We start from the raw sequence: 24,582 nt of genomic DNA on the forward strand, positions 1-24,582 counted from the left end.
TCTGAACGTTGCTATGTCCTGGAGCAGGAATTGGCTCTGGAAGGCCACACACAGACTGTTGAATTGTGAGAGGACAGTGGTACTGTCATGTTTGAGCTTGATCTTTAAATCCTCCATAAGGCCAGATTTGTGTTTCAGAGAGGAATTCTAAATTTTTTTTAAGGTATTAAAGATGCTCTTTAAAAGAGAAGCAGTGATGAGGACCACTGTCTTCATGCTGTGTTTTAAGAGATGTTACGCCCCTCTCCCCCCCATAGACCAACTGGATTTCTCCTACTTACAAATCTGGAGGAGTTGTCATTCTTCACTGTTTTGGCGTTTCCAAAAGCTTCAAGAATAGGGTTTGCCTGTAGAAGCTGTTTTTCCAGCTCACCCTAAAATTCATTCAGAAGCAGTTAACCCTGAACTTCGTATTTGCTTAATTAAAACCAACACATGTACACTGGAGGAAAATGTGAAAAAGAATTTAAACCACTTTTGTTTTTTTTTGTCTGTTGAGTACTGCACTTCATGTGGCTTTGTTTTCATTCTCTGTTATTCTTTGTGTTTATGTATTTGTGCAGTTGACTGCTGTCCTGTATACATGACCCTTTTCCAGCCCTGCTGCCTGTGACAGATCAAAGTCTATTAATCTGTTTAGCATCATGACTGGCCTTTCTTAAAAAGAAAAGGGTCATTGAATGTGAAATATATTTTTTCCAGTTTAATATAATTTTTAAAAGGGATATTCTTAAAGGAACCCCTAGCATGTCTCTTTTGAGTTAGTTTATTGAGATCCTTTGCTAGCAAATGATGATGTAATTAGAATAACTTGCCGAGAATCATTTTAATGTAATGCAGCACAAAGCTACAAAGCAGATTTCATCAAGTCTATTAATAATGATCCATGCAAGGCTATTTAGGTTAAATATGGAAGTGCATTGATTTATTTCAAACCAGGATAATGAATTCTCATGCAAACACACAAATTTTGTATTATATTGTTAATTGTGATTGGTAATTGCTAATGAAGCAAATCATGCAATGAAACAAGCATGCATTTAATACTTCTATTTCTAAACAAATCAATGAAGTTGAAAAAATCCTTTGCTTTGATTACAGCTTTTCTGAACCCTTAATTTGGTTCTGTCCTATGAGGTCACTCACTTTCACATTTGCTTCTCATCACCTTATTCTTTGAGTACTAATCTGCAGTAACATACATTGTTTTAAATAACTCACCCTAAAAAGGAAAAAATCCTTGATAGATAATATAATTTAAAAAAATTAATTAGAAAATAAGTCAATATTTAAGTTGAATCTAGGGGAAATAATTCAGGAGATGAAAGTGCTTCATAATTAGTGGGCAAAACTGGTAACCTTTTTCTAAATGCCATTGCTGAATGTCTTGTAACCTATATGGCAATGATGACAGCTGCCTCAAAAGTATCATTCAAAAGCAACAGATGATAGTTAACAAGTGGCTAAACTTATCTGCATGGTCATGAGACGGGAGAATGAGCACCTTCCTGAGAACACAGGTCTACTACCTAAGAGTTGGAGGAAGAGGGCAGGAAGATTTCCAAACAAGCTAATACACAGCTCCAAGAAAAAATAATGAATTCCTAAAAGTCCCTGAAATTTCTCTGGACTGAGCAACTATTTCCACTTACATGCTGTAGACTTCAAAAGTCCACTATAAGTATGGGGTGTTGCTACAATCAGATGGTGACCGCAAGAACAGAGCCTTGTCTGCTAAACTGAGACAGATACCACCTTGTTCTATTGAGAACTAAACTATGCCATAAACCTGTAGTATGAAACTGCGACTCCAAATTAACAGCATTGTATGCAGACCCCATTAATAAAAAATAAAGATCCCATTTGCCTGGAACGGAAATATAAAGAATATGGTAGCAAACTGGCAAATCGGTATGCTGATATGGCACACCACAATGCAGGAGGGCCCACCAGGGCCTCTGAGAAACTGCTGTAATACACCTGCAGACACACGCTGCAGTGGGAATTGCTTTGTTACACGTCATAGCAGCCAGAACATGCTAACTTTTGTGGATGTGAACAATTCTCAACAGTTACAGGAAAAAGTAAAATTGACAGCAATATCAAATGGAAAGCATGCAGGCAAACAAACCCATCAAACACTGTGAGGTTTAGGAATTATTTCACAACAGTCCTAAAAAGTTCAACCTGAAGCACAGAAAGCATTTGGATATTTCCATTGAGAAATCACATTGCTCATGTCAGGCTGAGTGGCTCTTTCAGGATCGTGGGAAATTTCAGTCAAACTATGGCAATTTGAACACACAGATACAGAAGAGAGTGATACTTGAGAGATGGCCCTGCCTGTGTCAGACCCCATTCTTTACCATGGAGCCTGACACAGTTAGGGTTGATTTGTGAGAGAGAGCATTTGGTGCTATTGTTGCTTTTTATCATATCATACAATGTATTTCAACATAATCTCTCTTAAATTTTCAGGGTGCAACAATAGCATGCAGATCTACACTCAGTGCCTTAAACACACATCAAACAGTCTAAGTTACTCACGTAAGAAAAAGATGGACCTTGCTGTATTGAATAACATGGCATAAAATGTGTCAGTATCATTTCCATTACACAGATATATTTATTGCTTTTCCTGTATTAAAATAACCAATACACAGTTTCCATGCAAATAAACCAGGAATACAAATACAAACAATTGATTGCAGACATAGCAAGAGTACAAATACGATTAACATATATAAAACATTTTAACTGAAGAAAAAAAAAGAACAACCCTGAAGCAAAGGGATGGGATTTGGTTCCAGTCCCGGGTTAGTCTCCCAGGACCAGACAAGGACAGATATTTTAACAGTAAATCTCCAGTTCTTCTCTAGTGCAACTGAGGCATTTTGATATCTATTATTTTTTGATGTCTGAAATTGCAGTATCAGTAGTCACAGTCCCTGAATTATTGTTTGTCAGCACGTTATAGAACAGCTTAGACTTTCTCTCAGCTCCTATCTGGTGGGTATTTCCCTGAAGGTCCCTCTCAGGGCCAACTTGATCCTGAGACTTGCATTAATTCCTGAGAGGAGCCAGCAGCAACTGTAGTTATGTGACTGCTAGGGATGGCCTTGAAACCACAAGTTTATTTTCCCCAGCCACTGAGCAGGGAGCCATTAGAAAGAAATCATTTTTTTGCATAAACATTCAACAAAGGAAAATGATGCCTTTGGCCTTGGACTGTTTCCACTAAATTTAATCACTAATTTCTAGAAAATAGTACCCAGAGGGACATCTGCTCCCTCCTCTGCCCCCAGGCAGAATCTGCTGTATATAAACAACGATTATTTATGGTGAAAGAGGCCAGGCTGCACACCCTGGGCTCTGGAGTCTTCTGCTAGTGTACAAGGTATGCAAGGGCAACTGCAAGGCCCAGCAGAGGTGTGCTCAGGAGATTTTTAGTTCACCCCCCACTACCCTGCTATTTACTTAGTTTGGACCCAGTCTTTCATCTGCAACACACTGAAATGTCTTCCTGAATTAAGCCTGTTTTGTCATAAAAGTGAATTGCGACATGTTTTTTGCAGAAGTTTGAGTAACATTCAAAAGGCTGGAAATGACATAGCACCTGGAGTTGTGTCATTGAAAACAGCAAAGACAGTTGAAGCCTCAGCCACACTGAGTTCTCCGGGAACTGGGCAGGTATAAACTCGTATTATGTGTTTGAGCATGAAAATCAGCTTTAGTCACTAAGGCAAAACTGTCACAAATATTGAAGGTAGAAAATACTTTTTTAAAAAGTGTTATCTCTCAAAATTATTCTCTCTGACAGAGGAGTAAAAAGTCAAGTTTTATAGGAAGACTCTTTGGTAGGAAGAAAACTCACTTACTAACAAAGCCAATCAAACTCTGGAAGTTTAGATGCTGGGAGACATTTTCGTGGTGCAGTTGGATAATGTGTTAAAGGCTTTCCCAAACTTCTTAGTTGCTAGGGACCAAGGGTAAAATAAGGACCTGAGCCCTTGCAGACTTCAAGGCCTTCATCCTAGGCTATAAATAGGTGCTATGCATATGGAAAGCTATGAATATTTCTCTTCTAGGGAAGTACATTCTGATTTGATGCCTAAGGGGGTGTCAAACAAAAGTTTTTCCGTAAACACAGAGCTGTGACGTAACTATGGACTCTTAATATGTTGACTGTTTGGCAAGCCACAGTCGTTGACTTGCTGTTAGTACAGTCAGCTAGCTTGGTACAGTCCTAACAGGCATCAAGAACAGTTGAATATGGAAGAGCTCACTTACAGTGATGGTGGTGTCCTTTTTGCCCTTATGTGATGAAGCAACAACAGCCAGGTACTGAATAACCTTTTTGGTATTTTCTGTCTTGCCAGCACCAGATTCACCTCTAAGGGGACAGAAAATAACACAAAAGAAGGTAGGTAACTAGTGGATTCCTTCTGCCATGTGGTGTACTTAGTGTATAAAAACAGGACTGGAAACTGCCCAGCTCAGTATTTACCCCAGAACACCCTCTCCCCAAATCCACCCGACTTCAGCATGCAAAGAACGCATTATCAAAGCTATATCTCTGCCCCATCAGTATTTTGACTGGACATTGGGCCATTTAAGGCAATTCTAAAATATGATGCATTTTTGAACGACAGTTCATCTTGCTTTGGCAGGATCCAAACATTTATGAGAAGTGGAGCTGGCAGGGAGTCTGCTTGTATTTTAAGACCAAAAAAATACAACATTGACTATGATGTGGTACAGCAGTAAGAAAAAGCATCAGCAGTAATACAACAGTTTTCTCTTTGGAAACTCCAGCATTAGACTAACAGCTTGTGCTGGTGGTACAGAATAAGCGAATGAACCTGCCTCATCTGAGCTACTTGTTCAAACGCTCCTTGAATTAAGTGTGACCAGAGCCGGGACTGCCTGAGGTGTCCCTGATAACCGGGTAGTAAGGGACATCTCATGTGTGGAGATGTCTGAGCAGCAGCTGACAACCCGACTATGTTTTCTGCAGTGTCCCTTGGGAAGCAGGAAGGCAGTGGTAACTTTTCACCTCCCAGTGGACTTCCAGGGTTTATTTACAACTCTTAAGCCCTCTCTTAAAGTAAAATAGTGATTTTCAAGCTACAAGGGCCAGATTTACAGAGTCTTTTCTCGGAAGAACATTTCCAGTCTACTTTTCCCTCTCACATTTCATCATTGCTGTGAAGAGGGCAACAGTCTAAATGTAAGTTGGACCTCTTTTTCTTTGGATTTTAAATGGATTTAAAAATAAAAAGAATAATACATTCAAAGATCCCATAGATATTTGTCAACTCATTTGAAGTTGAAACTATTTAGCTGGACCCATTGCAGTTCTGCTTCTTTTCCTAATTAGGAAATACAGGAGTTAATTTTCCCTACCAAGGGACCAGTGATAAATAGACATAAAAAATAAGGGTAAGTGCTGGGCAGAACTTCCAAGGTGGAATGACATTGATGTAAACCTTAGGAAACCAGAAACAATTCCTTCCTAAGGTATGACACAATGAGAAGTGTTTCTTCTGGCTTTTAGAGTTTTAACCAGAAATAATTGAGATGAATATGTTCCTTTTCTCAAGACCTGGGTCAATTTGCACAGTTTAGAGGTTGGATTCATTTTTGCCTGGGCTTCAGTGCTAAAACATTTCCATGTTTTACTGATAAAAATTAAGTGTCCTGGGAACAATTCCAAGCCAAGCACACCAATTTGAAAACATATGCATAAAAAGTTTTCAAATAAATCTACCTTACAACTTTGTTTCTTTGGAAAAAAAAGAAAACCAAACCCAACAACTTTCTTCAAACAAACCCCAGGCTTTGAACTATTCCATTTTATTAAAGGTTATTTGTAGTTCATCACTACATGAATTGCATTTCCTTTCTCCTAGGGCAACAGTGCCCATCATTTGGCTTTCCCCTGAATCTCTGTGAGTATTACCATATATGGCATCATTTTACTTGTAATTATCCTACCATACTGTAATGCTCAAGTTACTTAACATTTTGTTCTGTCCTTTCATCCTTAACTCTTTGCTCCTGCACAGGCTGAAGGTTTTCCTATTTTCAGCAGGTAGACTTTGAGGCTGTTATTTCCTTTTGAAGTGGATAACAAAAAGTTCTTCAGTGTGAAACGGAAATGCTTCCACATGAAATGGAGAACGGACAGGATCAGACTGTGAGCTGGTATTAGGAATCCCATGTTTTTAAAAATCTACATGCTCTCTCAAGCTCAGTGACTAAATTTTTAAAGATGGGTGTTTCCCTTGCAAGCATCTGTCAGTGGTTTTGGCATGGATCATACACAGTGTGTTTAGTCCAAGGAGAAATCTGCTCCTCTCTTCTGAGTGCCCATTTTCATTGGTATTTGCCCCTAAATTATGTTCCAGAGTGGGTATTCACCATATGAATGCTGTTACCACTGTACTAATCACAACCTATTGGGAGTGGTTGTGATCATTCGTTTTACTGAAGCATCTCAAATCATTCTTGTGGCCTGCCATACATAGGGACAGCACATTTACTACCAGTGCTGTTCTTTGCACCCAGCTCAGACAGGCAACACAAAAAAACCCAGATCAAAAGCAGGTCCCATTGCACAGTTCTCATCGCCCAGCAACAGTACTTTACATATATGTTTTTGTCCTAAGAAACTCCTTGGCTTTCCCAGAGCAAAAGCATCCATTAGGCTTACAGGCTTGCTCTGTCAAAACCACCACCCTCACACTGTGTGGCATAGTTTAAATTTATTCTTCACCCATTTCTTGCCAGGCATTGTTTTAGGAACTCGGTACAGGATTTAAAGCACATAAGCTCACATACATAGTGCTTAGTTATAACAGAGTTTTTGTACCACATAAACTACTAAATCCTCCATGACTTGGCAGTCCTGGGGTAAAGGTTGGACTTGATCATCTTAAAGGTCTTTTCTGACCTAGCTGATTCTATGATTCTGTGGTTATCTTCACCTTAAATGAAAATTATCCCAGTAAGAAGAGGTTTCCAAATCATGACAAGGTGAGTCTAGCAAGTTGGCCCCACTGTTGTAGGATGAGCCTGTGGTGTAGCTATGACTCTTGTACCTTTGGGTATAACTGGGAAAAAATCAGTTTAAAAAATATTAGTTCTATAGTTTTGTTTTTTTTTCCAAAATTTGAGGGCTTTCTCTATTATTATTATAAGACTTAGCTGAATTCCACTTTTGGAAGCATCTTAAAGGTAGCAGAAGAATTTATTTTCACCATTTGTTTCACTAAGCAATGAACCACAAAAATTGCCCATTCACACGTCTCCTAATCTGGCTATGCTGGCTCTGCAAGAAGCCTCAGTGCACAGGGCACTCAATGAGGTGCTCTAAATCACATCAGGGCTTGGCAGGTTTCATCCTGCAGTATGAGATGTGCAAAGATGATAATGAACATCTTCATCCTAGGCCAGCTGTACCCCACTAGAGACCTGTCTCAGAAGCCAGTCTACTGACCCGACTAGTTTACTTATAATTCCCAAAAGAGACCAAGCTGGTTCAGCACCAAGCTCCACCCTGGGTCTAAAGCTACACAAGATATCTGCATGGGAGAAAGGCCAGGCAGAAAGGCTTGACAGCTCCAGCCTTTGAGATTTAGTGAGCTGGGAAAGAAAAGAGTTTAGCTCTTGTGTGGAGGAGTCTTTTGACTAATGGGGCTCTGAAGATTGGAGGATGATCTGGATGTCTCTGCTTCCTGACATGTGTCAGGGGAGACAGTGGGCTGAAGTCCCACGGCTGAGTGAAGCTCTGCAGAGTTTGCCAAGAAAGAGAGAAGGGAGGAAGGGGAAAAGGGCAGCATGGTCACTGCCTCACCCAACATTTTGTCTGTATTAAATTAAGTGGAAACAGCACCCTGCTACCATATGTTTTCATAGAAGCTATTCAAACTACATGCATGTATTAAAAAAAAAAGTAAAAGGTAATGAAAAAGTATTTGATTATCAGTACAAATCAGGTGTTTAACAAGCATTTGTTTCTACAGTCTTCACATTATGCCAAACACTCAGAATTATGATCAGATTTCTTTCTCATTAAAGGTGGTTTTTTGCGTAACTGAAACTCGTGCACAGTCCTTTAGCCACATCTGCTTTCTCGAAAATATTATACCCACTGCTTTCAGGAAGTGGCTAAAATCTGACAACCTGGAGATCAGACAGGTTTAAGGAGGAGATCATTAAAACACTGACATGCTTAGCTATGCAAATTGGCACCAGTGGAATTTCTAGTAAAAAACCTTTTAGAAACTCCAGGAGAATCCACTTACATCTTTAGAAATCACAGCTCAAAGGCCAGAAGTCTCTTTTAAGGACTGGTGCCTCTACTTACATTGGTAGAAACTTGAAAAGTCACAAGCTTGTTCACTGGCCATTGCTTAGTCCAATTCATGCTTAATGGCTGATGCACTGAGGTTGCTCATTTCTCTGAGCAACTGGATGGATTTCTTGGGATTTTTCCTTCAGCAACATCTAATGTGCTGGTCAACACAGCACATTGACCATGGTCAAACAAGAGAGACTGCATTGGGGGGGCCTAAGCACAGGTAGGAGTTTCAGGGAATCCCAATAGCCAGGCAAAGCAGTGAAAGCTGCCCAGAGCAGTACGAGGATGGAAAAGTCTTAACTGCCGTAGTTGTCAGACATATAAAATAATAAGATTTCATGCCCTCAGTGTAGTGTTATATATTGTGTATTAAATATGTTATATCGTGTCATGTTATGCTGCAATAATGCAACCACAGATACACTGGTTAGTAAGCACAGCCATGGTACAAGGTTTCTCGTATTCCAGAGAGGCAGCTTGAAAATGTGCGTGACAGGATGCGGGTTTTAACGCTGACTGTGAAGTGGCAGAGAGCAATTGGCAGGGAATGAGATGAGAGGATGTTCAGTGATGCTTCCCATGAAAATGAGCTAACAGCAGAAAGGATGTGTGCACAGAGAGCAGATCAAAGGCAGTATGTGTGTAGTTATTATTAAAATGTAGATGAAGTAATGAGATCTAGGAAAGACAGGGAATTCTGAGGAAGCATTAGAACCCATGAGCATTAAAGACAGATGAAGCATTTTAAACATACCACAGTTAATCACATAGAGGGTAAGGACTGAAAAAGAATGCAAACAATACTTAACCACATGAGGGTAGGTTCAATGAGCTGAGAGTGAAGACCTGAGAATGGGTATATTTGTACTCAGAAATATGGAACCATGCCTAGTTCTTAGATTTATGCCCCTGCCTGTGCCCCAGCAGCATTTCAGGTAAGTCCCAGGCACTCATCATCCCACCAGGCCTTTGGTTTCCAGGCGAGCTCCTTTAACAATGGAATAACCTTGAAGAAGTAGTACAAAGCACACAGCACAAAGTACTTAAAAATGAAGTGCACAATCCCTGCTTGCATTTTTATACCAGTATTATTTCATAGCCCTGCTGAATTCCCATAAGGTTAAAAAGTTATTTGTGGGAGATGGGTAGCAATACGTGAAAGAACGCAAGAGTCTACACTGCAGCATCACTAAACATAAGTGAGGCTTTGGCAGCATTCACAGCTACTTATATATGAATCCTTACAGCTACATTTGTTACAGTTTAGGTACCAGGCCTTGGAAACTTTGAGTCTGTAGCTATTTAAAGAGAATATCCCAGCTGATCAATGCCACGAAGTCCTCAGTTATTGTTACACATTTTAGGCAAAAAGACAATTCATTGGACTTTTTAACAATTATATAAAATAATGCAAATTGCTTCCACTTGACAGCTGCCCAGCTAAAAGCCAAGTGAACTTTCTGCTTTCTGCACAGCCAAATAAGGCCAACAAGGATGATAAACCAATAGTGGTGTAAGTTGTGTACATTGGTTTTAGCTTGACTAATCTTTTTCGTTTGAAAGACGTGTGAGGACTGTTTTAAGCTATGGCTCACGATGTCCATCCAACATACAGCAGTTATTCTAAACATCTCAATGAATCACTGTGGCTGTTTTCAAAATGGGAAAGACATTTTGTTCTATTTCATGTATTACTGGTGTGGAACAACTTAGGATTCCAGCTTAGCTGGCCAGGTAAAAAAAAAGGTATTTTCAGTATAAGGCAGCTGTCAGAAGTGGATCTTTTAATGGATTTTCATGAACAAAAGGCATAGATTTGCAAAAGAAAATCCCCCTCTTAAAAATCCTAATATTTAAAGAAAAGTTGTAAAAAGAAGAAAGTTAAAAAAAAGATCTGAATGTTTACCAGTGGAAAAATAAACTAAAGTACAAAAATAGAAGGAGGAAATGCATATTGTAAATTAGTCTACATTACGATGGCATGTTTTATCCTGGGAAGAACATGATGGTCAATTTTTATTTCATCATTGCAGCAATTTTACATTTTGTTTTAGTCTTAACGCATTTTTGGACAGATCTGTGATTGCTATAGTTACATATTGCACAGAGGTTAGAGCTATGCTTGCCCTTGTGGTACCAGATACAGTATGGAATTTTTTACTTTTCCTTAGGTGACAATTTTTTCCAGTCAGCACTAGCACTCCCAAGTAACTGTATAGCTGGTGATCAGTAGCATTGCTTTTTAAAAACTGTAGTGTAAATATATATTTAGTCAGTCAGTAGCCACATTTTCACCTAAAACCAGTTCAGTCTGGGTCTGTGTATGATTACAATACTTGACAGACTACAGCATCACTGCACGAACCTGCTATAAATAATACACGTGCCATGTTCTGCAAACAATAATTAGTATTTATACAGATTCAAATCCTACCTCTGATCAGGAAAACTGAAAGATGCCTAATACAACAAACACAAAATAGTGTCAAAGGCATCCTTGATGTCATTCAAGTAAATAAAACCAACTAAATAGCAACAGAGCAATAGAGAAATGGTCAAAAGTGAAGGTCAAATAGGAGATACCTGCCCAGTTCAACAGTCTGAGTCTTTTGCAAAATAGGTAGGGATGATAAACCAGTGGGATTTTGAGGAGTAGTAAGTTGTACAAAGTAAAGCTTATTGCAATAAAATCACTGCCTGACACATGATACTGACCCCCACGCTGGCTCTTTCTAAGCACTGGCAGGTCAAAACTCAAAGAGTAGGCCTTCAGCAAGCCCAGACGTGGAAAAATCAGAGTTCAAACCAGGGCTGGCTTAGCTGGTATTTCACTGTTGCCTAAATCAATAACATACAGACTGCAGAAATGTCCAGCCTGAGCCATGCTGCTGAGCCCTCCTAGCCAGCACAGCCCTGCCCTGTGCATGGCTCAGGGGTGGCCCCTGCCAGCAGGGAGGTACCAAGCCTTTCCCCTTCTAGCTATAGGATATGCAAACAGCACAAAACAACAGCATGAACAAGAACGATCACACTTTTTGGCAATGACACCTGAATTAAGAAGTTGTGGTGAGCCACCAACAGCTAAAAATGAAAAACAATACGGTAACTATCTGGGATACTCGGTGTTCCTCAGTTTTCTCAGTTCCTCAGCTTCCTCTAGGAACCTTTTAAAGTCCCTTGTTCTCTCTACACACAGTTTTACAACCACACTTTCCAGCTATTGATTCTAAACTCTTAAATCTCTAAATTCAGAAAGTCAATTTAAATAAATAACTTTATGCCTGAAAGACTTCCTATGACACCGATATCTGCTTTTTATTTTATCAACAGTTATATCTGCTGGAGCAGATTTAGGAATGGAGTTCAAGCTTACTGAAGGTGAGGAGACTATGTCTGCTCCATCACAATTTGAATCAATTTTCAATAAAGACAGACGCTGTAATGTTGAGATATACTAAAATAGTTTACTTACGTGCATAGGATAGACTGGTCTTCTCGATCTGTGAATAAAAATAATTAAATCCATTAATTAGGGAAAATAGTTGTCCTGACAGAAGCACTTGTATTTATAAGGATTTACATTGAATAGCCTACAGCTTCCAAAATCTAGCCACCCATGGTTAGTCAAAAGTACTGGGTTCATACTTTATATAATTTGCCCTTGCATTTAAATAACCATTTCTAATGGAAATCTTTTGTACCAAAAATGAATAAAAGGTTAGGAGTTCAAAACTAGTTTTTGTAAATTCCATTGGAGATGAACTGTAATGAGGACAGCAGAAAGATCAGGCTCTCTATAAGAAGATTATAACTGAAAATTTCCAACCTGAAACTCTTAGGTTTTTATTACGCTTCTGAAGTATGGCCAGCAGCCCACTTGAGACAAAGTCTGGACAGATAAAGCATCAAAACTTAAAATGTTTGAAGCTGATCATGCAAAGCTTTGAATTTTGAAAGCAGAGCAGTTCAAACACCTAAATAATGTACTCTGTTTCATTTCAGACGGAGAGAGAACTTTTATCAAGAGGACATTAATTTCTTTGAGATGCTCTTCAAAGAACAAGATAAAACAAGATAGTTCACATACTTTTCAACAACATGTCAACAAGTACCTAAGTATTCTTCATGCTTTTAACTGTGAACAGGACCATCAAACACATTTTAGATCAACATTTATAAAAAGATGGGCCGAAATCTCCATTTCTACTGTGTGAGGCATGTGAGAGGTTTCTGCACAGCAGAGTCCAGTGAGCTTCAGTGCTGCAGTAAGGTTTAGTTTTACATCCATAACCCGCTCTCACAGTGCTTTTGGAGTCAGAGTGCTTATGCTTTTGGAGTCAGAGTTTCTCTTTACCTTCAGAACCCTTACACAGAATTTTCTACCGAAATGCTGATCTCAGGCTAAGAACTCTAGGCTGTGATGGACAATAAACACCCACTCAGGTTTCATAATGAGCTCAACAATGCTAAACTATTTTGTAAAGCTACATTGAAGCAAGACTTACAGAAAAGCCTGTGGTAATGCGGCTTTACAATTTCCCATCTATCTAAAGATGCATGACCAATGCGTTTGCTGTGACAGTTCTGAAGTAGAACAAGATGATCCTTAAGGTCCCTTCCAACTCAAACAATTCTATGATTCTATGATTCTTTTGATATTTTTTTCACCATTGGAATGGTCAGACACTGGGACAGGTTGCCCAGAGAGATGTGGTATCTCCACCCTTGGAGCTGTTTGGAAGTAGACTTGAACAACTCTTGAGCAACCTGTCCTGCCATTGAAGTTGGCCATTCTTTGAGTGAGACTGTCACAGACTACCTTGTACAGACTGTAGAAAAATCTCTGACTTAGGAACATAAATTCCCAGGCAGCTCAAATGCATTTTTGAAAAGTGGGCATAGTTTACAAATGTGAGACCAGAGGCAGACCATTAAGGCAGGAGCAAGTGCTTCTATATGGTTCGTCAATTATCAGATACAGAGCTAGCATTGGCCCATGGAGCCTCTGGTCAGAGGTCAAGACTTGAACTCCTTCTTTTATTCAGTGTGTGGGGTGACTTGCATGGCTACCTATCTGACTGCTTGCCTCTGTCACTGGCCCTGTGTGTAATAAACATCATGAGATAAAGCAGCTTTCTGTACTGTGTAAAGACAATGGAGATAAATTCGACCTGTTAAACTTGCAAGTTGTAATTGCTGTGTGGGCCACAGCCAGTCTAGGAAAAGCAGTGGAGGATTCTGCTATGGCTGGGATTGATATTGAACAATTGTTTTACTCCCAGTTCCGTGACAGCTATAGCATTAACTGCTTTATTGACCACTTACATGGCAAATGGTGCTACTGAACTGCTTTATTCAGTAAATTGGTGCAAAATGACTCATTATGTTTCTATTGGAGATATTTGTCTGCAATCAGCACAGCAGGACTCTTCCATGTAAAAATCTGGGAGTAGAGGAGCTGTAGCCATGTTTATTTTTCACTGCAGGATATGAGCTTGGCTTTCTTTTAAATAAAAAAAGCGTGATAACACAGTAGAACTCCTGCTCAAAATACACTGCTGTGTAAATAGAAACCGTGGGCATATATTGATATTGCATCACAAACCCATAAATACCATAAAGAAAATAAAAGTGACTCCTTGATACAGAGTTGCCAGAGGAATTTCTGAGCTCAGGGAACATCAGAAAAAGTTGGTGTCTTCCAAGCCAAGTGTTTTCTCACTACTCTTTGCTGCCCATTACTGCCCTTCATTTGCTCCCCAGAAAGCAAAAAGCCCCTCCTGAAGGTATATCATAAACTGGGCCGCCACAGGGGTTCGCATGAGTGCACGTGTATGGGCAGCTTTGCTGAAATGTAAGAGAAGAAGAAGGATTAGGAAGGTCAGAAGGTGCACCCACTGCCCGGGGACAGAGAACAGGCTGTGCAAACCAAGCCAGAGTCACTGAGTTTCTTTGGACTTGATCAGCCCAGCTCCTCATGCCGGTACAGTGAACAAATCCTGCCGAAACAGGAATAAGAAGGGAATGGAAGGAATGATGAGTCTGGTCCTAGAAAGAGTCAAACTGAAAGCAGGGACTGTTAGGTGGTTGCTGGTTCTCCAAGGATGCCTTCTGGTGAAAGCTCTTTGAGACTCTGACTGACAAAACCTGCTTCAGGGCTGTTGGGTGTTCTTGGAGGGAGAATAAAAATGATTTATTTGCTTTCAGCTTTCTCTTGTAGTGTGAAAGGCTGCTGGGACTGAACCAGTGCAATCTGCCTGTTCTCTGCAGGTGAACATCCTCATGGTATTCTCTCAAGCTTCTCTTTTGGTTGCTGGACTTACCCTCTTCTAACTTCCTTTGTGCTTGGCGACTATATGAAGTCTCGAAGCTTTTAGCCCTGCAACCTAAACTGTGCAGGCTGTACTGTGAAACCTGCTTATAAATTGTCCTGTGCACTCTCATGAAGGGAGAATTCCAAATGTGACTCTATTTCCTTCAGCAGTTTTAACAAATTGCAGTGCCAAGGATGAAACGTACCAGGAGATTTAATCCTGTTCTGTTATGACTTGAGCTGCAGATACTGGCCTCATTTACTTTCAAGGGGTGTCCCATTCAATTATTCTTGTTTCTGTTCTGGAATGTTTTATTCTACATAGAAAATACTGTGCACTATTTTGGGAATATGCAACTTTATGTGGGTTGATCTATCAGAAGAGAATGACTTGGGTGAATAAAACTCCTTTAACATAATTCCTGGGCCTTAAAAAGTAACAAAATTTATCTTCTAGATTCCAACATCTTTTTGATTAATGTCTTTTTAAAAATTTGACACTACTTAGAAGATTGTCATAGCCACCCCTGTGTTACCATATTAGATGTTTCGGATATTTTTATGTTTCTCCTCACTTTTCAATAGCATAGAGATCTACATTTACGTTCTAAACCCCAGCAGCTTTCCTTAACATGCAGTTGACCTTTTTTTTTCCCCCTTGTATCTGCTTAGCTTTTTCACCAAACACCTCCAGACTGCTTGTAAGGATCAGATGCCCCTCTGTTCTTGATAGACCAGCTAGCTCTGCTTAATCACAAACAAAATCAGATTGTTTATCACAATGAAGCAGCAAGTTGGCAGCTTTACCATAAAAGGGAAAAAACAGACTGAAACCATGTTCCAACACTCGCTTACTGCTTCTTTACATTTGTTAATAACTGCGCTGCCTGAAGGGGTCATTTCTGTACAGTCCTGCTAAGGACGCTTAAATAAATAGATGGCTTTTCACAGCAGCCTCCTTTTCTACGATCTTGGGAACCATGTTTCCCTCCCATACCTCCCAGTAACTACCAGGTTGTTTGTTTTTCCATCCTTAACCCAAGCTTGTATAAAAATGGCTTTGCAGAAAATAGATAACCTTCCTGATTCTGCAGAAAGCTGTAATATAACTTCTCCATACAGATTTATTGCCAGACAGCAGAAAAAAAGCCTAATCGTCCATATAAAAACATTATAGCTATTATTACTGCTATATAACTGGACTTTCCACACTTATTTACTGTTTGCTGCAAGCAGGAAATATGGCAGAAGGCACCAGAATTACTCATCTTTACTGGATGGCAGCTTTGCCACCAGGAAGCTACTTCATCCAATACACAGGAGAGAGATGTGGGTGCAGAAGCATAGGGAGATTTTTCATGATCATGGTCTCTAAGTGAAGCAGTAGTCAACTAGCTAGTGTGTACAGACAGTCAGTGAGACCCAAGTCAGTGTGGTAGCTCCCGGGGACGGACGCACACACACGCACACACACACAAAATGTTCTAATGGAATGTTATATTACCTTAATCTTCTAGGTTAAAGTGGAGAAAGTTTATTCTTGTTTTAGCTCTAAATGTACACCAGTGACTGTGCCTGGGCAACGATCATACTGCATTAGTGATGTAGAATCAGTAGATTCAACAAGACATTGAGCACCCCAGTTTGAGCATGAGACAGCATGACTGTGATTTGTAAAAGGGTTTTAGGCCCTCAGAACCACTTGAGACAAGTGGAAATTTTATCTCTGCCCAGCCAACATCTTTGTTAATTCCTGTGTCCTGTGAGCTGTCAGCTTTTCTGCATGTTTGGAAGTCCAATTATCTGATTTCTGTTAACCATGGCTAAGTGATATTAATAGAAAAACTTTGATAGGACTTAAACATCATCCCTAATTAATAAAGTAACCAAGTAAGTCTCTAAAGCAGATGAGGAGCACAGTGCACACAGCTCATGATTTTTTTCTGGATGTTTGTGCCAACAGGGGAGGTGAGAATGTGAAGGGCTGTGATTCCCAGATGAGCCTGCAATAAGACCAGCTATCTGCAGACACTGAGACTTGATTCACTGAAAGATAAAGGTTCTCTGTGACATCTGAACAAGCTGATTGCTCTTGGCCAAGTGGCCCTGGTCATGAAGTACCAGAATATAATACTTTAGTCTCATGAATCTAAGATACGTTTTACTTTGGCAAGAAGAAACTATGCAAGTTTTCAAGATAAGGAGCAACACTGAAATTTCACAGGGAAAACATCCATGTTTATGAGCAAGAATTTCTGTTTATATTCCATTTGTAAATATACTAAAAAAAAAATATGAAGCTCTCTATGTCTGTATGCGTTGTGTGCGCATGCACACAATCATGCTGACACCCACTTTCACCACTCCAATATGAATACAATTTGGCTGAATAATGAGAGTTATTCTGCGGTTTGGTTTAGTTTTATACACAAAACATGAGTACATTTTTACAAACAAAAGCACAGCTTCAAAACCAGCGGGGGCCCTCTTCGGAGATGGAGAGACTCCAACATGGCATGTGCAAGGAAATAGGCAAGTAAAGTGTGGGTGTCCTGGGCCTGTGATTCAAGATCTCGTGGGACTGCTCTCTGGATGCCCTGCCAGCTGTGTGTGGTTAGGATGGGAGGTGGTGGAACAAGCTCTTAAAGCTTCCACTGATGATCTATTCCCTTTTCTTTTCTTTCTACTTGCTCTCCCCTGCCTCTCTGCTGTCAAGAAGAATTCCTTGCAAAGGGAGCCATGAATAATGGGGTGTAAAGGTCCCCCAGTAGTTGGTGGGGACAGAAAATTATTATGACCATTAAACAAGCGAATAGGGAGAAGCATGCACTCTTGGCTGCCTCCTCTCCTAGCACCCAGTCTGGAAGACACAGCTGAGCCCAGGCTGTCCTAGGTGCAATTAATGACCAGAGCAAAGGGCAAACCAACTCCAGTGGCTTCATCACTGCTTGGGAGAGCATGTTAGGAAGGAGAGGAAACAATGACAGAGAAAGATGTTCTTATGCTGCAGGCATCAGGCTGGTCTATGCTGATACTAGTTTCACGTTAAGTAGAAAACTCACGTACTGTAAGGCCAAAAGAATTCTCTTGTTTCAGCACAGGCTGTAGTATTATGTTGTGGTTTTTTTCTCTTTCCTGCAGATAGTTTTTTTTTTTTTTCCTCATCCCATTTTTAGGGACAAGCAGCAGCATTTTGCACAGCTGAATGAGAACACTGCTAATGACCTGTAGGAGCCAGGAGCTTCTTGCAGAGTTTCCCTGCAAGGCTTACAGCTTAAATAAAGGATCTGAAGGAAGAAGACTGCTTTGACTTCAAGGCCTGTTTGGGGCCTTGGACAGTGCTGGATGCAGAGCACAGAGTTCAAGAAATGATCTGGAAGATGGATATGTGACTGTGGTTTAGTAGGATGATCTTATGCTAAGTAAGTTTCTTATGACTGTGCTTGCATCAAATATTATGTTTACTGAATCATGTTATTTTAAAAGCACCTGCCCCATCAGTCCTTAATATGTTTTGTATGCCCACCCTCCTGAATAATTCTGCTGTTATAGTATGGAGAAAGGTCTGTTTTCCAGATGTCTTTTGGTTTTGCTTTATTGATCCTGATCCTCCTTCTCTGCTGCCGTGTAGCTCTGCCTTCTGAGATGCACTCAAATAAAGGAACTAAAATAGCTTCAGAAAATAAATGTTATATAAGACCTAGGAAGAAAAAAATTGACATTATAAAGCAGATACCTAGCTCTCTGGGTTTAGAGTTGAATTACAAAAATGACAATTTTATTTTGGCATTTTCAGCCAGTAGAAATCTCCCTGGGATAGGGCAATTGTAATTCTGTGGATTCGAGGGCCTGGCCCACACATATAAGATGATATTTTTTTCATTGTGGGGAAGGACTTTATATAGTCTAAATCATGGTTTAAAAAATAACAATTAACTCTGATATGCCAAACTGACCACTTGTAACTTCCAGTGAATTCATCAGGTTCATATTTCAAGTAGGACAAGTACAGGAGTACTGCAGTCCTTGCGAGTATGGTATGCTGTGCACCTAGAGAAATACTGTGTAATTTCATTTGCATAGTCAGATGAAGTGCACAGGGGTTTTGAATGGACAAGTTTCTCTAAAACAGTGTTCTGGGTATGTTTGTGAGTATTATGAAGAAATCAATGCCAGGTACTAAACCAGCTGTTAAGCTGAAATTTCAAGATTCTTTTAATTGTTTTCACAAGTCAGATCTAAAATCCATGAGCCTTAAATCCTAAATTTCCAAACTGGAAGGCCCTAAACTTTAGGGCCACGGTATAACCCTGCTGATCCATAGTTACCAGCCAGAATTTCTGCAGGATCAGGCTCCTAATGAGGGTATTTACATTTCAAGGCATTTTGTTGCGTTCTAGTTTCTTGGGGCACCCGAGGTTGCTGTGAGATGGCAACCAGTTGTGTCCCTGTAGTCTATAGGCATTGCAGCCTCATACGTTCATCAGTAGTAGCTTTTTTTGGCCCTAAATTAGGATTATTTTCTCAGAGCAAACCCTCTCACAGGTTTTGTTTGTACCATTTGGGGCCTGATGGCTTTCCCGTTGCTGCTTGTTGGCATTATTGTTAGAAAACAGAGCACATCTCAACTTGAGCCTCCAAAGCATGCGACTGCAATGAAACTAGCTCCAAAATATTGTTTGAATTCAGTTTGCTAGGAAAGAGAGAGAGTGGAGCAATGCTGACAGATACAGCAGTGCTAGCAGCTAACTTTGGAATAGTCTCCACTGGTGGAGAGCGAGCATTTTCCATGCCCGTATTTGCCAAAACTATTTGCTCAACTTTGAAACCTTCCCACACGCCTCGACACAGATGGGTAAAAGGATTGTTTTTCCTTTTTGAGTCACAGTGTTTGTGGACTGCTGTTCCTGCCAAGAATTCCTCTTAAACTTCTAGAAAGCCTGTGTCGTCCTCCGCAACAGATCTGTTCTGGCTGTGCTTCTTACAGGAGCACACGTGGAGCTATAAGGTGTTTTCTCCCATGTTTGTAGGCAATGATGTCTAATAACTGCAGAATTGAACTCTCCTACCTTGCAGCATGCTCCTGTAGGCTGTGTCTGCAATAGCATAGATGTGGGGCGGCATCTCGTGCCTCTTCTTTCCCTTATACATGTCGATGATCTTCTCTGAGTAAATGGGCAGCTGTTTGTATGGATTTATCACGACGCAGAAGAGCCCTGAATAAGTCTGCAAGGAAATGCAAATAAAAACTGAATTAATATCACATGCGTGTATAGTCTGGGAAACAGGCATCAGCTGCATTGAGCCAACATGATTTTAACTGATAACTTTCTTCTGTACTCTGGCTAGTGCAACAAATGAATGTACATGAATAGGTGGTTTCCAAATAGTTATTTCTTAAAAACTAACTGCCAGAAAGTGTGTGAATTTTGCTATCTATAGAAACACTATGATCTGATGCTGGTGCTTCTTGACTTTGGTTATTTTCAATACATAGTGAATTGCCCTTATCTCTGATCTTGTAGCAGCTGTAATAATTCGTATTTCTTGTGTATTTTCATACCAGAGCATGTCCTCTGCTCAGGTGTCAAATTTTGTAAACTGAAACCCAAGGTAAGAAGCTTGGATTGATGTTAGAAAGAAGTTTTTTTCAAAAAAGCTGATGTGAATATCATATAACAATGATTGATGAGAATCCTTGGAAAAAAATTCGACAAGCTTCAAATGGATGTCTTACCAATAGTGATGCCTTCACTACATAGAATCATAGAATAGTTAGGGTTGGAAAGGACCTTAAGATCATCTAGTTCCAACCCCCCTGCATGGGCAGGGATGCCTCACACTAAACCGTATCACCCAAGGCCTCGTCCAACCTGGTCTTGAACACTGCCAGGGATGGAGCATTCACAACCACCCTGGGCAACCCATTCCAGTGCCTCACCACCCTAACAGGAAAGAATTTCCTCCTTATATCCAATCTAAACTTCCCCTATTTAGGTTTGAACCCGTTACCCCTTGTCCTATCACTACAGTCCCTAATGAAGAGTCCCTCCCCAGCACCCCTATAGGCCCCCTTCATGACTATATTTGTGAGAAGCTTAAGGAAAAGTGTGGTTTGATTACAGTTTAATGAAGGTTTTAATATAAAAATAGGCATGCAAACAAGAACACTGGGTGCCAGCTGTACACCAGGTTTTGTTAGTTGGTTTGGGGGCTTTTTTTCGTGTTTATCTTGCAATGCTCCAGCTATTAAAATGGAGTAGATATAATAGTACATAATAATAGGTGGTGGGTGCCATTTCACAAGTATATGATAGTAGAAGGTGAGCCATATTTCACAAGCATTTACTGAAAGTAAGAAATTTGCAAGGGTTTTTCATTCAAAAAATAAATACCCCCCCACCAAATAAAAAAAATTATGAAGCTATAAGATTATGATTGCAGGGGTATTGTGATACTTAAACTGGCCTATAGCTGCTAGTGCTAAAACCAAGCCAGTTTAAAAAAAAACCCTGGAATAATGTAATTATGCTCTTTCTGATTTAGGCATAAGTGGTTGGGTTTTTTAATTCTATTTTTTTATGGCCATGCTGTGTGAACAAGTGCTTTGTGGAGGGCAGCCGCTGCCATGTCTCAATCTCAAGGCTGTATCTAGGGATGGCTCGAGCTGCCTTGGTGTCCCAAGCACTGCAGCACAACACTGTAAAATGGCATTGGGGAGCTTGGCTCTGGGCACAGGGATTTCCCTTTCCTGACCATAATAGGAAATGGCACAAATCTGTCTCGGCGCAGCCTAAGCACTTTATATGGTATTCAGCAAACACGGTGAGAGCATCCATTAGCCTCCAGCAGCAAGGAGCAGGTTGGGTGCTCCGTGCTAAACAGGAGAATGTCTGGGGTGCTCTGGGTGGTGATGAGGACCTCTCCTACTGTTTCAGGTTGTGACTGCATCGCCATAGTCTCAAGTCAGATAACAAGAAAATCAAGGTCAAGATCTACACCAGTTCTCAATATCCCCAAGCTAAATCCCTTGATGTGGAAGGTAGATAATTACTGTGCTGGATTTTCATTGATGCTGGAGTTTGGACTGAAACTCTGTGCTAATTGAGTCAAAATGAACTTTACTGTTGCCAGAACAATACACTTGAAAAGACCACCAAGGCCCTTAAGGAAGAGATAGCAAGGCCTTTCCTTCAGTAGAAATGGATTTACTGTATAAACTAATCATTCCCAACCAAGTAAAATAACAGGAGAGTAAATTTTGAATTCAGGAAATTATTTAGGCCTCCCTTCCCTAAGAGTTCTAAGCATTTGCCTGACTAGCTACATGCAGGGCTGTTTTGCACAGCCAGGCATACAGTAGCACACCTTTGAAGAGCTAACTTTGAGGCACAAGAAGCAAGTTATTAAAGCAGGGCAAGAGACATTGAAAGTGTATGTGGGGTAAGTTTCTGTGTTGTATATCACCTCCTTGGGGCACAGTCTATTCAGACAGGGGGATCCCCAGCTGCATCTCTTCCTAGAGGGTTTGGAAGTCCTCTGGAGAACATGATTTGAGGATTACTTCATGGATTATTTTTCTTGTGTGTGTGCATAATTTTCACTTTCTACAGGAAAAGGAAATTAATTTCCAAAAGTAGATAATGCAATTAGAAATCAAATTGCTCTATTAAGGAGAGTGTCCATAGGAGCGCCGAGCTTGTGCATCCCTTGGACAGCCACCACTGATGGGTATTGAAGAGAGACTGGCACAAATAAACACATCTACACGGTAAATGCCTAGGTTTGGGTGGAAGAATCCCACTTCTGGTTCCAACATGAACATATAGCTTTCTATATTTAAGAAAGCATTTTGCACTGTTAGGTGAAAACTGAATTAGTGGTGCCTGTGAGTACAGGCACAAGAAACTTGATTCTACTCCCAGATCCACCAAAGTTGTGTTGCTATTTTATTGATGTTTATGTAGTAATTTTTGGTCTAATTTGTGTGTGGACAAGGAAGACTGTTCTGAGTAATGTGAAACATGAGTTAGAAGAGGAAGAACCATGTTGCCATTTAACTATACGGTGATGGAAAAGGCAAGTATGTTTCTCCAGTGTACAGTCATTCTGAATTTCTGTGCTGTCTCCTTTTATTTAATAATATTTAATATAAATGCAAGGGGAAGATTATTTGATTTTTCTTTTTTTCTTTCATCTGGTTGACTTTTTCTTTACCAGAATTTGGAATCACCATTTGTGCCAGTGGTGCTCTAAAGGGAGAAATGTAAAGGTCACTTTTTCTTTGTATGTGTGGGACTCTGAAGGAGGCAATGGAGGCATTGCATGGCAAAGTCAGGAGATGGTTGCTTTTGCGGCTAGTTTTTCAAGTGGATGAGACTCGAATTCTGTTTAGATGCCACGTATTTTTTTCCTCAAAAGGTCTAAGAGTCTCTGAGCAGGGCAATGCTGTTGTGTAGGGTTGGAGAGTTTTAATGGGTTTTAGTTCCTGAAAATTCTAAAATCTTGTTTCAATACAAGTAAAACTAATTTCATTGTAACTGTTAATTTACCACCATCTTAAAATCTAGTCTCAAGAGACAGAAAACTCAATTTCAGTTACCCTTGCAGTTCTGTCTCCATGAAGAGCAATTTGATTTCTAGTTGTGTTATCCACTTTGGGAAATGAATTTCCTCTTCCTGTAGAAAGTGAAAATTCCACCAAAAAATCTACAAAGTAAACACATTGGAAATCCCAGAACTTCTGTGCATACCGTTGCTGAGAACAGCAACAAGGAAGTAAGTCCCACGCTTTTTATCCCACTGCTCTTCTACTTCCAGATTTGCAACAATGCAGAACATTTTTGAAAAAATGTATTTTAATAACTAATGCTGCCTGTTCTAACAGCACATAGATCTGTATGTTCACCTGCAATAAACTCAAATACTGAAAAGATGGACAGAATGTCTTCTTTCAGGAATCTTGATGATGTGTGTTAGTACATTCCTGAAGGAAAAATCATGAGCTTAGCTCCTTGAAGTTATGCATGACAATAAAATAGTTCCTTTGTTGTACTATATGTAACTATCTTATTTTCTGCTTCATTTCCTACTTTCCAATTTAGCATTCCTTGTATTAATAATGAGAACTCTACTCCTGCTTCTAAAACCTTGTTACTTAAACTCTGTAGTCTCTTTCATTCATCAGTGGTCTGCCACACAAGTAAAATTTTTGTAGGCTGAAACTGTAAATTAGTTTTCTACAGCAGAGCATAGGGGTCCTCCTGGTAAAATCAAAGATAACAGCTAAGTTCCATGGAAACTTTCTGGGCTTTTTTACTCTGCAGTTTGCTAACTGTTGGTGCAGATAGATTACAGGGTTATTAATGTCAAAATATGCTTGTATCAATATACATTTGTGGACTAGAAGACAGAATAATCTTGCCCCTAGTTCACATTAACATAGAGATTATACTCTGTCCAGGCCTGCCTAATCTGTAAATTGATCAACAGTGGTGGGGGTGAAAAATGTTAGTGGATGCATGACTTCAATTCAGTAACACACTGATGCTTATGACTGCTCTCACTTGAATTCCAGTGGGTTGATTCATTTATTCAAGCATAAGGTTTTACTCAAGCACTCACCAAACCAAAACTTGTCAGCTGCCTTTCAGTGGGAGTTTTTCCTGAGACTTCATCATTTGGCTTTTCCATATGTTCTTTTTGCAGGTTACTGGAAACTTGTTCAGGTTTATGTTGAAGTCATCCAAATGTCCCTACTGTTTGGGGTTTTGTATTTTTTACATTTCAAACAGCAGGACTGAGGTGCTATTCAGCTATCAAAGAGTACTTTCCAAACCAATAATATCCTTTCAGAAATAGCAAGTTTTGGGGAAGAAGCCTTCATGTGTTTTAATTTAGTAAA

The 24,582-nt window shown here is 39.9% G+C and overlaps 1 protein-coding gene across 3 annotated transcripts in view; it reads right to left on the reverse strand.

Moving 5' to 3' along the window:
• MYH11 (myosin heavy chain 11) overlaps positions 1-24,582 on the reverse strand; it is a 61,689-nt gene that overhangs the window by 29,470 nt on the left and 7,637 nt on the right. For 2 of the 3 annotated variants that reach the window (XM_061473489.1, XM_061473491.1), the window contains exons 3-7: positions 19,748-19,904; positions 11,838-11,865; positions 4,291-4,393; positions 2,548-2,568; positions 282-374 (exon numbers count right to left, since the gene is read on the reverse strand). In XM_061473489.1, coding sequence (XP_061329473.1) covers positions 282-374; positions 2,548-2,568; positions 4,291-4,393; positions 11,838-11,865; positions 19,748-19,904 — 402 coding nt within the window. The remainder of the gene's footprint in view (positions 1-281; positions 375-2,547; positions 2,569-4,290; positions 4,394-11,837; positions 11,866-19,747; positions 19,905-24,582) is intronic. The other variant, XM_061473490.1, reaches the window with a different exon arrangement.

The sequence above is a fragment of the Pezoporus flaviventris genome, unplaced genomic scaffold (genome assembly GCF_033815535.1).
Source record: "Pezoporus flaviventris isolate CSIRO_AGI_PZ_B2104156 unplaced genomic scaffold, CSIRO_AGI_Pfla_v1 ptg000078l, whole genome shotgun sequence".
Lineage (NCBI taxonomy): Eukaryota > Metazoa > Chordata > Aves > Psittaciformes > Psittacidae > Pezoporus > Pezoporus flaviventris.